The sequence below is a fragment of the Stereum hirsutum genome (assembly GCF_000264905.1).
Source record: "Stereum hirsutum FP-91666 SS1 unplaced genomic scaffold STEHIscaffold_25, whole genome shotgun sequence".
NCBI classification, from domain to species: domain Eukaryota; kingdom Fungi; phylum Basidiomycota; class Agaricomycetes; order Russulales; family Stereaceae; genus Stereum; species Stereum hirsutum.
In genome coordinates this window covers 236,874-251,988 of record NW_006763155.1, presented here as the reverse complement: position 1 = coordinate 251,988, position 15,115 = coordinate 236,874, and the positions used below count along the sequence as shown (strand labels likewise).

The window sequence follows — 15,115 nt, the reverse complement described above, 5'->3', positions numbered from 1 at the left end:
GAGGATTACGAAGGAGAAGTTCGCAGATGAGAGCGGAGACAAGTACGAGTCGCGTAATAGATACAGCCCAGGTTCAAGATTCTGCGCTCATAGACCTCACCACCAAATCCAGTACTAAGTCGAGCCTCCAGTTTGAAAGCGCATACACCGCACGTAGGGGTTCAAAGCGTACAGAAAACAGGCGAGACTGGTCTGTTGACGACGATAGCCATGCAGTGTCCAAAAACCAGATAATCCACGTCAGAAAAGCATCGACCGGAGGGATGGAAGTATGACCGTGTATCACCCGCGATCAAAGTATAAAGAAGTATGAGCAGGAGGACATAGACGTTTTCAGGAGAACATACAACGGGACACATAGTTCACCGTCTTTGCTCTTCGTATTCAACGACTCATCCCAAATCATTAGATGTAACCACACAACCATTTCACGAAGGAAGAAGGATGAACCATCACAGCCACTCCCAGAATCCCAAGCGGATTTTCCGCTCTTCGTTCGAACGGAATCAATCCATCAAAAACCGAGTCGGCTGCGATTCCGTCATATGCTGGCCAAGTGCAAGGACCTCGCACACCGTGCAAGTCAAGTCCCAGGTTCCGAGTCCCAATACCAAAGCTAGGCACGAAGAGGTACGCTATATGCATAGCTGTGCGGCATGGTCGAAATGGGACCAAAGACGCATGCAGGCAGGCTGTATACTAAGGCGAAGGCGCCGGTCAGAATGCAGCGAGAGAGAGAATGAAGAAGTGCATTTATCGATGGATTGTGGATGTCAGTAATGCAAGTAGACCGGCTGTCCATTTGTTCAACGGTGGTTACTTGGCTGACATGATGTGAAACAGCGAGGTCTAATCGGAGGGTTCGGACGAGGAAGGAGTATGATGGTCGGAGAGGAGAGCGTTAGATTCAAAGGGTATTATATTTAGCGTAATGTACACGGAGAAAAATGTGAATGAGACTGAGCGGAACATGATTCCTCACTGGTATGAACACCTAGATCTGGACAAGGATTCAAGTCAAGCGATGTAGAAGAAAGAAACCTATCCGCCGGCGACACATCTGAATCGAACGCTCGGAGAAGCGCCCGTCTAAGCTTAGACGTCGTTCAGAGTTGAACAACGAGCCCAGTGACGGAGCGTTGAGGCTACAGCTGCGGTAAAGAAACTTTAGCCTTATTATCGCACCAAGTACAGTCCAGTCTTCAAAGCGCATGTATCACCCGTAATGCGGAGATGACGATATGTACAGAGGACCCCAAAGACAAGCGCACGGATGATGAGTAACTCTGACATCAAAAGCATATAGTCCACGGAAAAACGGAGAAGAGGCGGTTCAAGAACGATAGCGAGCACATCGAAAGTGAAGGGTCCACAAGATGCGAGTAGGAATATGGATGGTGTCTTATCCTGTAACAGTTGTCCTTAGGCGTGGTAGTGAAGGATTTGGAGTAATGAGATGGGGGAGCAATCATCTGCAGATAGGCTATTCACGAGGAGACCACGACGACGAGACTTTTACCACGAAGGAGAATACGAGTTACGAAAGACAAAAGCGCACGACCTGTTCTCTGGCCTTCAATGGCATACGTCACCCGGGACCCAAAGACAAGTGACGAACGGACGCAGACTAAGGGTAACAGAGGACCTCTAAGAGGCACCAGCAGGCGTGTAGGCGTATACATCCGAAAGCGTGTGGACGGATACATCCGAGATCAAAGTACGACCCAGTTCGCAGAGAAACGGAGGAAAGGCAGCTGAGAACACGTACCTTCATCGGAAGTGAAATCGCCAACAGTTGTGGGTACTGAGCAGGAATACCCAGCGACATTACTTCGGAGGCGTGGTAACGAGGGAAGAGTGGTGGCTCGAGAATGGAGGGATCGTTCGCTGGGGACGGATGATTCAGGAGGGAAAAAAGACGACGAGGAAGAGACCACTCACGAAGGACACGTACGAGGGCGGAGGCGAGTACGAGTAGCAGCGCATCGTCGCATCCGGCCATTAACCTCCAATCGCATGCAGCACGCGTGGACCATAGATGGAGGGTGAGTGTTACTAGATGAGTATTTCCAGAGGCCAGCGTGTACATGACGAAGAGATCGGGGATCAAAGGGGACGACTCAGCTAGGGGTAGTTCGATATGGAGAGAACGATAACGATGGTAAGAATCCACTCACGAAGGAGACGTACGATGGTGGAGACGAGTGGGAGTCTCGTTGGAGCTGCAACAGAGATCGTCGGGAGTTCAACCGCATACAGCGCGCGAGGACCATAGATGGAGGATGAGTGGGCGTAGGAGAGAGCTTGGAGAGGCCAGTTTGTGGATGACGAGGAGCGTGCAGAAACGAGGAGTCCCAGTACGCACCCAGCCACGAGTATACCAGGAGCTAAGTCACGAGAGAAGCTGAGAGTACGGGTTAGCCTGGGTTAGTACAGGTTAGTACGAGCCTGTCTTTGAGGCGCGATGGCTGTTGGTCGTAGAGAGCGTCGAGTGACGATCGTCGTCGTTGAGGAAAAGAGAAAAAAGCGCCCACTCGGCCCACGCCGGTCCGGACCTCTCCGCCACCTCAATCCAAAGCTCATCGCGTCGCCACATCGCCTCGTCTCAACCTCCGACGCCTCTTTCTTCTCCTTCTCTCGCTCCTTCTCTGTTCCTCCAAATCAATCAACACGGCCACCAGGCACGCACAAACAATGCGCACACCAAACGCTCAGAGTCAGTTTGCACGACGTCCGACCCTGTTTCGATTGGCACTCGAGGCGTAGCTCGAACGCTTTGCACATCGGCCCCCTTCCTTCCTCGGCGCTATAAACCTCGCTTTCTATCCTCCCATACCTCCACGCTCGCCCAAAACAACCCACCCACAACGAAACGCAGCCGGAATGGGACTCTTCGGCCACTCAACCTCCCACTCCGTCCTCCTCGAGCCCTTCCACCCGCCCATCGGCCTCAACGCCGCCTTCTGTATGCCCCTCGTCGAGACGCTCGCCATGAAGGAGAATATGTGGAGCTTTAGCGGAGACGACTTTAGTATTCAGAATTCGGCGGGGTAGGGTGTGATGAGATGTCATGAGCAGGCGCTTAGTTGGCAGGATCATAAGGGTGCGTTTCTTCGACGATGGGATACAGTATGCGCATGTCGACTGTGCTCCATCGTTCCACAGAATTCAGAGACGCAAGTCAAATGCCGCTCTTCACCGTTCATGAAAAAGCTTTCGCGCTCCACAAGACGTAGTTGATCGAGGCCATGGATGGGGCTGATCTCTTTACGGTCAAGAAGAAGTTCCCTAGTGCGTTGCCCGTCTACTACCCCCTCCCTTTTTTTTCGTCTTCATTCACCGTCTCATTCCCATCCTATTTACTTTTCCTCTTCATTCATTCTTACCATTCTCCGTGCTCTCATCATTCTCCGTGCTCTCATCATTCTCCGTATCACCTCAACTGACTACTAACGCCGCAAACACAGTCGGCTCTTCCCGCATGATCGCCTCCTTCCCCAACCTCGCATCCGCCAACGCTGCCTCCTCCTCGCACGACCTCATGGAGTTGGAACGTGAAAGAGATCAGTTCGATTGGTGCGTTTCGTTTTCCTTTTGCTTTCTTTTTCTTTGTCTACCAGCATTGCCATTTTGTACGGTATCTTTGAGTCATTTCCGAGATACATGCGCCACTATTTTCCCTCGCCCTTCGTCTTTCACCCATTACGCCTCTCTTTCTTTCTTCGCACTCTCTCTATCTCCTCCTCTCCTACTTCAGATGTCGCACGACACTAACGACCAACGATCCATTCATATCTCCCCTCGCCCGTAGATCAGCGATCATAACCCTTCTCGGCACAGAACGCGTCGTCAGCCAGATATCGCGCAAGATCTTGAATATGAGAGAGAGAGGCCATCGGGGAGCAGCAGACCGTACGTCCTCTATTCTTCTCGGTTTGTTTTCTTTTCTTATGGAATTTGCAGTGGTAGGTGTTTTTGGGTGGTCTTAGGTGGTCATCGGTCTTTGATCGGTTCATTTTTTCGTCTCTTTTGGTTCCGCCTCGCGTTTCTTTCTTGTGCTTGGTTTTGAGGCTGGTCGGGCGTTTGTCTTGCGCACGGAAGACTACGTTATTTTCTGGACACGTACCCGAGCTCAGAGAGAGCGCGAACCCATCCTATCCCGATTTAGTGTTACTTATCATCGTCCTCGTCTCAAGCGAACAGTCATCGTCACCGTCTCGGCCGAACGGCGATCGTCTTCGGTGATCGACTAAGTGGTGGGCTGGCCGGATGGCCAGCTGGCTGGGCTGATGGCTTGGGCTGGCTGGATACTGTTGTCTCGTACTAGCGTGCGCGCTTAGACGTTCATATTCGTCCGTATTTGCGTTTAGGCTTTCGTTCGAAGCCTTTTTTCGAAGCTGGATCGAAGCTCGGAGGAAGGAACGGCATTTGCTGTATACGTGACATCGAGCGGTTGCGACATATAATACTTCGGGTGTTTGCCCACTACGAGACATGGAGGGTTCGCGATGTATACAACATCGAGCCTTTGCTTTATAAGGACATCGAAACATTTGTTCCTTGTCGTACCACGAGCCTTTCCGATGTATAGGCATGGAGAACTGACTCGGTATCAGAGTTCGCGCGTTGACCACATCATGCTCGAGCTTTTGCTCCGTGTCGTGCTTCGAGAGCATTGGCTCTTCATCGCATACACGGATAGATACATACATAAATCAATAAGCATGCATATATATGCGTACATGCGATGTTTTTGGCCTTGTCATATTAAAGTCTTCGGTCAGCCATCAGTCATGCCAGTCGAGCTGTTCGATGGCACCCTCCATACGCACACATCTACGCATACACCCATGCATGGACTGTTCATAGCTTCCTGATGGCGTGATGATGGAGTGCATGACAGCGACGCGTCGTGGATCGTGCGCCGTTATTCATTCTTCGTCATGTCATTCGTGCTCAACATCCAATTTCCTCTTTATTCACTCTCGTCAGCGTGACCTACCGTGGTCTGATCCTTCCTGTCCTTCATGTCTCCTCGTGGGAAATTTCACTCGATTATTGACGATTTTCTTTCTTCTCCCTTTATTCTATTTTTTGGCATCTTGTTTTTCGACATTCTGTTTGTCGTTCCCGCTCCGACTTCATCTTCGATTGGGTGAACTATGACCTTGACTGGATGCACACAGATGTCCACCGGTAGACTATGCGGACTAAAATGTTGCTGACTACTCCCTCTCTGCCCCGTTCACTCGAATCAGCTCCGCACTGAAACCCACGTTCGTAGTCTGTACGGCTTCGTAGACTCCAACCGTTTTAACTTTGCCTGCTCGTCGTACCTTGCGACCGATGTTCCGCTACTGACGATCTCATCTTCGCCAGCCTTTTGAAGCCGTTATGGTACTCGGTGAATTTCATGCTTCCGCGTTACCGTCGTGCTTTCTCTATGTTCTACGAGATCAAATGTCGCAGGATGTGGTGAGGGCTTTTGAGGTTTATAGAGAGACTACTTAGTTGTAGGACTAGCAGGGTCACTGTTGCGAATACTATTGCAGAGGAAACCTAATACTTGGTCAAACCATCTCCATCAAATATTAGGGTGAGGGCCGATGAGCAGGATACAAAGCTCACGCAGGGTAGCGCTACTTCAGAAATAAGAGTGGGACTAAGAGTTCCAGCGGGATGGTCTCAGCTCCATCAAACGATAAAAGTACACAGTCCCGACGGACAGACATGAAGTAGAAGTGAGCGAGTGACGACAGCCAATTGTATGAGATACATCCATGGTGTGGGATCGAAAAGGAGGATGGATGCGCGACGGAGTGTACCGAACGTCAGCCTGTATCGCGAACGAGATCGGTCTCTAGGCAGGCGAGGATCAAGCGTCACCGTTGAAGGCTTTAGGTTCAAATATAACACACAGTCCAGAGACCCGGAGCGTTGGAACGGCACAATGAATAGAGCGGCAAAGCAATCGGAAGGGAGTAAGTCACAGTCGTGAGGCAGAAATTAGGGTCATCTTCCTGAACGGATCGAGCAGCCACAATTCGGCGAAGACATGCAGAATGAGACGCGCAGGCTCATCAAATCGACGACAAGGGCTATTCAGATTTATTACGCCCCAAATATAGGCTGAGGGTGACGGAGACGACGATGAGCGGTATTCCGCCTTGTAATAAGATGATAAGCGAAGAGATTGAAATGCAAAAGACAAGTGGAGTGAGTGCTGCGTTCGGTGCGCCAGTATGGGCATAATTCTGAGGTATATTATGTCAAAAAAATGAACTGGTATACCTCAGCAATGGTATAGCCGATATATCTAGAAGTTTGCGAAAATAAATCGTCCCTCGGACGGATGAGAACGAGGCGGGGAAGATAGGCTTGGGAGGAGCTTACTTCGAACGCGCGGATCCCAACTTATCCAGTATCAGTCACTCTCAATGACGGGCTGCCAGCTTGAATTCTGGACGATGTAGTTCACTCCGTGATACTGAAGCTTTGAAGAGGAGACCTGTGCACGAAATCGATCTCAAGTACGAGACATCTCTGCCTCCAGCTGCCTCCTAGCACCAAAGTCCATGAGCCATAGGCAAGTCCGAGTCACGGAGAACAGAGAAGACGCAGATTGTATAAAGTCTGTCCGCAAAGCGAAGCCAGCATCGTAGTTGCATCTCCATCATAGTCTGCTTTTTAGGCGGCGGTCTGTCGTGGTCGTCACAGAAAGGAAGCAAAGAGGATGAGAGGGAAGAGGGAAAAACGAACATGACGTCATCAATGCATGAACTCACTGGCATCGCCACAATCGGCGCCACATCGTTTCGTCCTCCCTCCCTCCCTCCATCTTCCCAACTCCTTTGACCGCATTCTTTGCTAGAATAACATCTGTACTGGGAATCTGCGTCCGTTCACACCAACAGCTAGGAAAACGATTGCATTCGGAACCTTCGCAAGTCGATACTCTACGCCACTGATGATGCCGCACCTCCCATTCTACGCACATCTCAGTCAATGTTCACCCCGCGACAAAGTGGCGTAGTACTTAGACGGAAAATGCAGGCTATGGTGATTGCTTCTGATACTGAGGGTTGGAGCTGGTCGGAAGCTGGATGTTCCGAGTCCACTGGAGTAGACGGATGGAGCAGTCGCCCAAGTGCGCATGCGCTGCCGGCGCAGGTGAAGAGGAGGTTTGTAGGTACGCCCGCATTGTTTTTTCTACAACCTCCGTCTCGGATTCGTCGAATACGCATACGTCTCTCACCTCATCTGCATTCCGTGCTATCCGACATCGTAGCTCCGTCACTCACCTCCCTTCTCAACCCCTATCCGCCCCTCGCCATCATGCGAAGGTTCTACTCGCCTCTCGAGTTCCACTACTCTCGTCCGCGTACGGACACTCGTATGACTTGGCCCTCACCCGTCTACTCCGTACTCGTACCTCCGCATCCACCTACGACGCACATTGGTTGACGATCGACACTGGTCAATCGCCACACAACCTCACGCTACGAAGGAAGGCCGTGATGATAGAGGTGGTATGAGGCGAAGTTTTCTCGAGGTGTCGGTCTGAAGGCTTGTCCGATTGTCTTCCCCAATTGCTCCGCACAATACTATCCTTCCTTGCCTTTCTAGCATATCAAATACACCTCTTCGAGCTTAACCGACCCCTATCACTGAGCGCATCGCGAACGATGCAACTCTTCCGCACGATCATTCCATCAGCGGCCGGCTGTCCCTCGACACTTTCACCTCAACCTCATCCACGCCAAACCTCTGAAATATCGGCACACAATCTGGACTAAGATGCGGTCTTCTCGATGGCTTTTTGGGTGGTGTAGCAGGAGAGGAAGCCATGGAGGAGGGGCTCGACGGATGGCAAGTACGTACGTGGGTTTCATAGCATCTGGCTGGGGGATGGCTACTATTGACGGTGGTCCCCTTTCGGTAGATATGATAGTCAACTTTCGCAATTCAATATTTTTGCCTTTGCTGTGCTTTGAACGGTACGAAGGTCCACATCTCTCCCCTTCTACACCAACATTTCCCATGTTCCTGCCGTCATATCATCCTGATCCCTAGTACTGACGAATATCGTCGTCTCAAGGTGGCCACCACGAGATCCCTCGGTCCCCAGCTCTCCTAACAACGTTATCTACACGACCACCATGCCCCGCACTCTGCCCCGATTTATCTCTCATATCCGCCGTCGAATTATCAGTAATTTTCAAGCTCAAGTTCTATCGCACGCACCTATATGCCGACTTCCGCATCCGTCACATCGCCCATCGATCACTCTCTCCAATGCCTACCGCGCGCTAAAGCTCTCCTTTCACCGTCGCCACGACATCTCCTGAACCATTGGCCCGAACACGTCATTCAGCTGAAGGATGTAGTTGACGATTCGAGCGAGGTTGGTGGTATAGCAAGATGGGAGATGCTTGAAGGTCGTTCCTTAACGCATATATTCATGGGGATGGACGAGCTCGGGTTTCTAACCCTGATGTAAGTGTATCATTTCCATGCTCGTGCTCGCGCACGATCGTTTTATGCCTTCGACCTTCCTTCTCCTTTTATTCAGACTCTTCGACTCTCGTGTACTCAGGCCACGCTCGCCACTGCCAAGCAACCCACCTCACTCTTCCTGAGGATGTCAGGCTGACGGACGAATGCTGCAGTCTGTATGGCGCTCGCTGCGTGATCAACTGGAACTGTAGGGCCGTAGTCGAGTGTGCTGAATTTGATGGATGAGATGAAGTTGCGTTCGTATGCTGCGGGAGATGCTGCTCCCGATAGTCTTCAGGGTCGGCCTCAGATTGTGGGTTTACCCGTATTTTTTCCATGCCGTCGTCTTTGTTCTCGTCGCCTAGGTTAATGACTCTCAGGGGTCAGGAAATGTTCCCTCACTCTCGCGACTTCTCTCCTCTTCGCATAACAATCCCCACATATACCTTTTTACATCTCTTCCGTTCTCGTAATATCGCTCCCGACCTTATATGTATTTGGTCTCTTTCCCTGTATTACACGATGCCTTTGAGACCACGGTGTCCGATTTTTGAACCACATCCATACGGAGTCGAGTGTAATTTTGCCGGCCATCGTTCCATGAACGTTCTGTGTCGCGCCAGGAGGCGTTGTTCAATCCTGCGCTCGACTTTCAAACCTTGCTTGCTGTAGTGCATTGCCAGCTCATTGGCTTGCCTCCAAACTGAGGGCCCCAATTGTAAGTATGTAAAGAGAGGAAGCGAGCACATATCCACCCTAAATTGTAGGAAGGCATAAGAGACGATGAGATGACTGTCCTGTCGCATCCGAACCATGCACGTCGTTCGTGTGGCGACACAGTATACTGAGACCGTATCACCTCGGGGACCACTAGGGGATCTATTGGGCGGAAGCAGCGGACCTACGTGTGAGTGACATAGCCTAACGGCTGAGACATTCAAGTAACGGCAGGTGTGGAACGAGGATACAGGGAATAAGCGCTATTGGTAATGAATAGTTTATGGATGGTACAAAATAGAACCGATATTCGAAAAAATGGAGGCACAACCACGCAACGTACAAATGTAATTTATGGAAAACTTGGCATGGGTTTATGGTGTGAAGGGAACTAAAAAAGGAGACAAGAGACTAGTAGTCCTCGAAATATCTAGTCATACAATGACACGGATGAATCGGACTCAGCGCTGAATCAAGAATTGAATAACCCTCGAAACATTCTGAAAATTAGAAAGTCAGCATGACAGGGGAACTATTACACATCCACACAATGAAACATACCGGAAGTTAGTCGTCGACATAAAACCCACTCGCTCGGACATCCCACTAAAACTTGATCGACTCTCCCGTATTCGCGTCCCAAAGCCGAATTGTCTTGTCGTACGAGGCCGATGCGATGAGCTTTCCATCCAGTGACCATGCGACAGACCACATTTTCTCAGTATGGCCTCTCAGAAGCTCGAAAACCTCCTTCCCCGTCTCCGCATCCCAGACACGGACGGTCTCATCCCGAGAGCCAGAAACGATCCGCTTCCCATCCGGAGAGTATGCGACTGACCAGACCCAGTTGGTATGACCTCGCAAGGGCTCTCCCACTGCCTTCACCGTCTTCGTATCCCAGATGCGGATGGTTTTGTCCAAGGAGCCGGAGACGATGCGTGTGCCATCGGGTGAGAATGCGACAGAAGTGACAGTACGGTTATGACCACGGAATGGCTCCCCTACTGCCTTCCCCGTGTTTGCATCCCAAAGACGTACTGTCCTATCACCGGAGCCAGAGACGATATATCGTCCATCTGGCGAATACTGCACGGACCAAACATAACTTGTATGCCCTTCGAGTGGCTTGAAAGCCTCGGACCTCGTTTCGAGGTTCCATACACAGACAGTGTGATCGTCAGAACCGGAAACGAGGTGCTTCCCATCGGGTGAGAATCCAACGGAATTGATATCGTCGGTATGACCTCGCAGGGGTTCGCCTTTCTGCTTCCTAGTCACCGCATCCCAAATCCGAACCGTTCTGTCGAAAGAACCGGAGGCAATGAGGGAACCATCTGGGGAGAATTGAACGGATGAAACGGAGCGTGTATGGCCTTCGAGTGGGCGAAGAGATTCTGTGCCGGTTTGAATGTCCCAGATGCGGATCGTGCGATCGGCAGAGCATGACACGAGACGTTTGCTATCGGAAGAGAATGCAACACCCAGGACGAAGGAGTTGTGACCGTAGAGGCATGCTCGATGGGTTTCGGAGACATCAATGCTGGTAGATTTCATGACGCCGTCGATGGAGCAAGCGACGATGCTTGTCCCATCCGATGAGAAGTTGACAGAGGAGGCCCACTCTTTGAAAGGCATGATCAGAGGATTAATCGCCCGACCTACTTGAGATTCCCACAAACGGCAGGTTGAATCAATCGATCCAGAGACGATGTGCTCTCCGTCCGGAGAGAAAGCAAGCGATGTGATCCAGTCGGTGTGACCGTATAGGACTCGAACGTGGGTATCGCTACTCTCGAGGTCCCAGACGCGTACCGTGCAGTCGTAGGAACCGGAGATGAGTTGATGGCCATTCGGGGAAAAGGCGAGGGAGATGACGCCTGCAGTGTGGCCCTCCAATGGTGCTACAGAAGGACCTGGAGTGTCGTCTCCGGATAGGGAACAGACATGGATTGTACCGTCGGATGATCCAGAAGAAAGGAGTGAATTGTTGGATGAAAAAACCAGTGACGTGATGGTGCTTGTGTGAGCCAAGGGTGTGGCCACGACAGGTGCGCCCGAGGCTACGTCCGAGATAACAATCTTGCCGTCCGCACATCCGGAGGCCACGAGCGTGCCATCTGCGGACAGTACGACGGATCCAACAACGTCGCTATGCTCTATGATACGCAAGCTTTCAGAGGTTCCGATACTCCATACTCGAGCGTAGTGGTCAAGACCACCAGACGCCAGAAAAGCTCCATCGAAGGAGAAAGAAAGAGAAAGTACAGCAGACTTGTGTCCGTTGAGTGTTTTTGTCAATGTGGCGGGCATGTCTTGATCTGTTAAGCTGCGGATATTGATGGTGTTGCCGAACTCTCTGACCATAGCGATATGTCCGCTGCTGGGAGAACTGGCGATTGACGATGTCACTTCTGAGGGTCCTGGTCAGTTAGCCGTATGGTCTCTCCGTGGTGTGAAAACTGACCTATCTGAGAATTGTCAGATCGTTCATTTTCTTGAAACAGTGTTTTACTGATTCGGAGTATGCTCAGACGAACATCTCGAGGAAAATGTTCGCCAGCCTGAAGAGTGTATTGGAGGTTGGGAATCTCGCGTAAGGCCCGACCTCCATCACCTAAGTAAAAAGTATCAGTGTCGTCAAAATATAACACGATGAAGATGCGCACGGGAAGCTGCCATTGCACCGAACTCATTCACCAGGTCGACGATGATGTTGTTGCACTCCTGGCTGTAATCGCAAGCAGAAGAGATACTGCGTACGAGCTCGCCGGCGCGATCGTACAGGTCGCGCTCCACGGAGTCTGGTAGACTATCCATCTTGATCCCAGATAATTCAGACCAAGATGCCAAACCGATATCACTGTCTTTCGACTTCGCGAGTAAGGCCTTCGGTTCATAGGAACCATTATCCTTCTGAGCACCGTAAACGAGTGAGCTGTGAAGCTTTTGACCTGGCCTAATGTACCGGCCAGCGCCGCAATGAAACCTACAGAATAGGTATGTTAGCCACTCTGCGAAAGATCATAATTATGCTGCGTACCAACGCCTCGTGTCACTCGAACTGTTGTATGTGAGATGTGTCAAACGTAGACACTCGAGTGTGTGCCATGGACCTGTCAGCGATTCATGCACATAGATCTTTGGTTGGAGTTCCCACTTTCTTCCGAACGGTCCTAAACGCAAGCCTGCTGCTGTTGCTTCGTACGACATCCAGCGCAAGGGTGGGTCGCTGCGATTCATCTCCGGGTTTTTGATGTTTCCACCGCCTCTGTGATTCGGTGAGCGAGCAGCATCATCAACTTCCCACCGTGCACACTCACATATCCGAGTGCGTACCCGCAAACCATACCTCCTTTGTATGTGGTGAAACGATCGCGTTGGAACGGTTTCTGATTTCTTCCTCTGCCTCCTTCTCCACATCCGGCAATGAGCTACCCTCGTAGGCATACTCCGGAAGAAATTTAACGCGTCTCTCATCGAGAGCCAACGCATGACGGAAGAACGTTACGTGCTTCATGCCAGAAGTCGTCCCAGGTAGAACCTTGTCACGGACGATTCCAACGGAAGATACTGTATCCCTACGTACTTCAATCGTCAGGAGCAGGTGCGATGGAATATTATGCAGAGAATTACGGACCATGCTCCCACAAAATGTACCCGTACCTCCCGAGAGAAAGATTTTTTAAACCGTTTAGCCATCTCCTTCGGGTCGTCACTGACATCGTCTGCATGACTCCCGATTCTCACTCCACTGGCTTGCTTCACGTCCGTATGAGCCATGAGCATCCCCTTGAAGATTTTGAACACTTCGGACTACGGTATCGAAGCAGAATAGTTGCAGCGTGTGCTCGAGTGTATGTGAAGGGAATTCAATGTATACTCACTGTAAGAATAGACATTCTGACAAAGTTCAAAATTAGTCATCAGTTAGAAGGCATGTTATGTGCGATTGAGTGAAGACTGACGAAGATATTTTAGAATAAATGTCCCGAAAACGCTTTGTCTTGCTGTCGTTAGTGAGCTATGAAATATGAAACCGGTGTTAGGATGACATGGATCAAGTCAGAATACAATGGACGTAACCTGTAGGCCAGTGGTATATACTTCCTGAGGGCTAGAAGACCATCTATTATCACTGGCATCCACGGGGCGGAGCCGACTTACGAGGGAATTATTCCAAGACTAGTAATATTCAACGGTAAGCGAGAGTCATTACGGTCGAGCAAGGACTCACAGTAGTAGGACGGTGGATGCCACGAGTATTGAAGCCGCGATACGTACAAGCCATTTGATGAGAATAAAGAATGCCCAGAGAAAGTGAGACACGGGGCGGTCATAGAACAGTGTAAAAATGAAAGACATCGCAGGTATTCCCAACCAAAACAACACATTAACTAACCACACTGTGGTGGTCGTGCTGTTTTCCTATCGTTCGGTGGAATCGTTCTTAGCAATATTCACATATAGAAGTATCCAGGACAGTGCGGCAAACCTTTCCGGTAGAGGCATACAGTTCATATGCACTGTCATCTTGATGGTCAATACCATGCTGTGCGATAGGGAAAACGACATACAACGGGATTTGGGCATCATTTCCTCGATGTATTAAACCGACCTGTGTCCGATCTACGTCAGTGTGTGCTGGAGTCAATCGGACAGCGTTCTCGTACAGTATCAATCATGGCTGATAGGCAGCGTACTTGGTACGCCCCACGAGAAAATCCTCGAGGAAAAGCAAGGTTAGCTTCACGCCTGAATGAGATCCGAGCTTGACATACCGAAGAGAAAGATTTGGTCTCCAGCACGGTAGTTTTCCGAGAGCCATAAGTATGCTTCCTGGATGATCCTCTCGTAGTTCCTGTAGTACTGGCTCGGCTAGGATGTCTACGAGATGCCCAGTTGATGGACACGCACCACGCTATCATGAGGTCGATGGTATGGCCGATGGCTTGTCTCCAATAGGATGAAGACCGCCAGGAAGGTTTAGCATACGTCCCTATACCACTGTTGTAGAAAGTGATCTGACGCTTATCCTTCTCAAGGAGGTGATAGAGCTCGACGACGTTGGAGTTCTGAGAGCAACGGGACGTAGTATTAAAAGACTGCTGCAGAAGTGGCTGTCCGAGTGCGTACCTTTACCCCGAATTGGTTCGCAGTTCCATCGATACACACAACGAGGTTCCTTGGGCCAATATCTTCGTCCTTCTGCGTTTTAGCATACGTCCCAATACCACTGTTGTAGGAGGTGATCTGTCCCCTGCCTTTCTCAAGGAGGTGATAGAGCTCGACGACGTTGGAGTTCTGAGAGCAACGGGAGGTATGATTAGAAAGATGCTGCCGGTGTAGTTGGCCGAGTGCGTACCTTCACCCCGAATTGGTTCGCAGTTCCGTCGATACACACGACGAGGTTCCTTGGGCCAACATCTTCGTCCTTCTGCGCCTCCGCAACAGCAGCCTCTAATTTATCGATCCTATCCTTTGGCTTCTCCTCTGACCGAGAAACAGCCGTTCGTAGGTCCTCGAATGCCGACTTCATCCCCTCGTCAGCCCGAGCCACAGCGGCCCTTATCTGTTCGTCAACTCCGACGCTCGATTGCTCATCTAGCTTTACCTTCGCTTCAGTAAGCTCGACCTTCGCTTCAGTAGGCTCTGCCCTAAGCTCCCGCAGCTGCTCTTCAATGCTTTGATTCGTGTGGTCCATCACCAGAAGAGGTGCACAAAAAAAGATGGGGATTGATTGGGAGATGAGAGTGTCAAAGTGAGGGTAAGGTGTGAGCGAGCTCGCGTCGAAGGGAAGGGATGACCATGTACACCTTCTTTCGTGAGAGGATTTTACCGCGCATGTACCGCGTTGTTTTGTGAAGGCATCATTGCGTTCCGCTGCCAGCATGATTCTGTCAAA

General features: G+C 50.7%; 3 protein-coding genes across 3 annotated transcripts; 2 read left to right on the top strand and 1 right to left on the bottom strand.

Annotated features, from left to right (window-relative positions):
• Positions 1-1,578: 1,578 nt before the first annotated feature.
• On the top strand, positions 1,579-2,286 carry STEHIDRAFT_116466 (uncharacterized protein; the record flags this gene model as incomplete). Its single annotated transcript, XM_007311300.1, has 3 exons — positions 1,579-1,717; positions 1,796-2,045; positions 2,097-2,286. The coding sequence occupies 3 exons, from the start codon at positions 1,579-1,581 to the stop codon at positions 2,284-2,286; spliced, it is 579 nt and encodes a 192-aa protein (XP_007311362.1).
• A 564-nt stretch (positions 2,287-2,850) lies between these two features.
• On the top strand, positions 2,851-9,052 carry STEHIDRAFT_173067 (uncharacterized protein). The gene is made up of 7 exons (XM_007311299.1): positions 2,851-3,103; positions 3,166-3,291; positions 3,468-3,576; positions 7,289-7,877; positions 7,943-7,997; positions 8,099-8,496; positions 8,573-9,052. The coding sequence occupies exons 2-4, from the start codon at positions 3,249-3,251 to the stop codon at positions 7,533-7,535; spliced, it is 399 nt and encodes a 132-aa protein (XP_007311361.1). The 5' UTR covers positions 2,851-3,103; positions 3,166-3,248; the 3' UTR covers positions 7,536-7,877; positions 7,943-7,997; positions 8,099-8,496; positions 8,573-9,052.
• A 767-nt stretch (positions 9,053-9,819) lies between these two features.
• Positions 9,820-14,914, bottom strand: STEHIDRAFT_163598 (WD40 repeat-like protein; the record flags this gene model as incomplete). Its single annotated transcript, XM_007311298.1, has 12 exons — positions 9,820-11,624; positions 11,678-11,827; positions 11,880-12,199; positions 12,254-12,481; positions 12,534-12,791; positions 12,851-13,026; positions 13,098-13,113; positions 13,179-13,234; positions 13,992-14,049; positions 14,128-14,285; positions 14,347-14,514; positions 14,576-14,914. The coding sequence occupies 12 exons, from the start codon at positions 14,912-14,914 to the stop codon at positions 9,820-9,822; spliced, it is 3,732 nt and encodes a 1,243-aa protein (XP_007311360.1).
• Between the last annotated feature and the right edge of the window lie 201 nt (positions 14,915-15,115).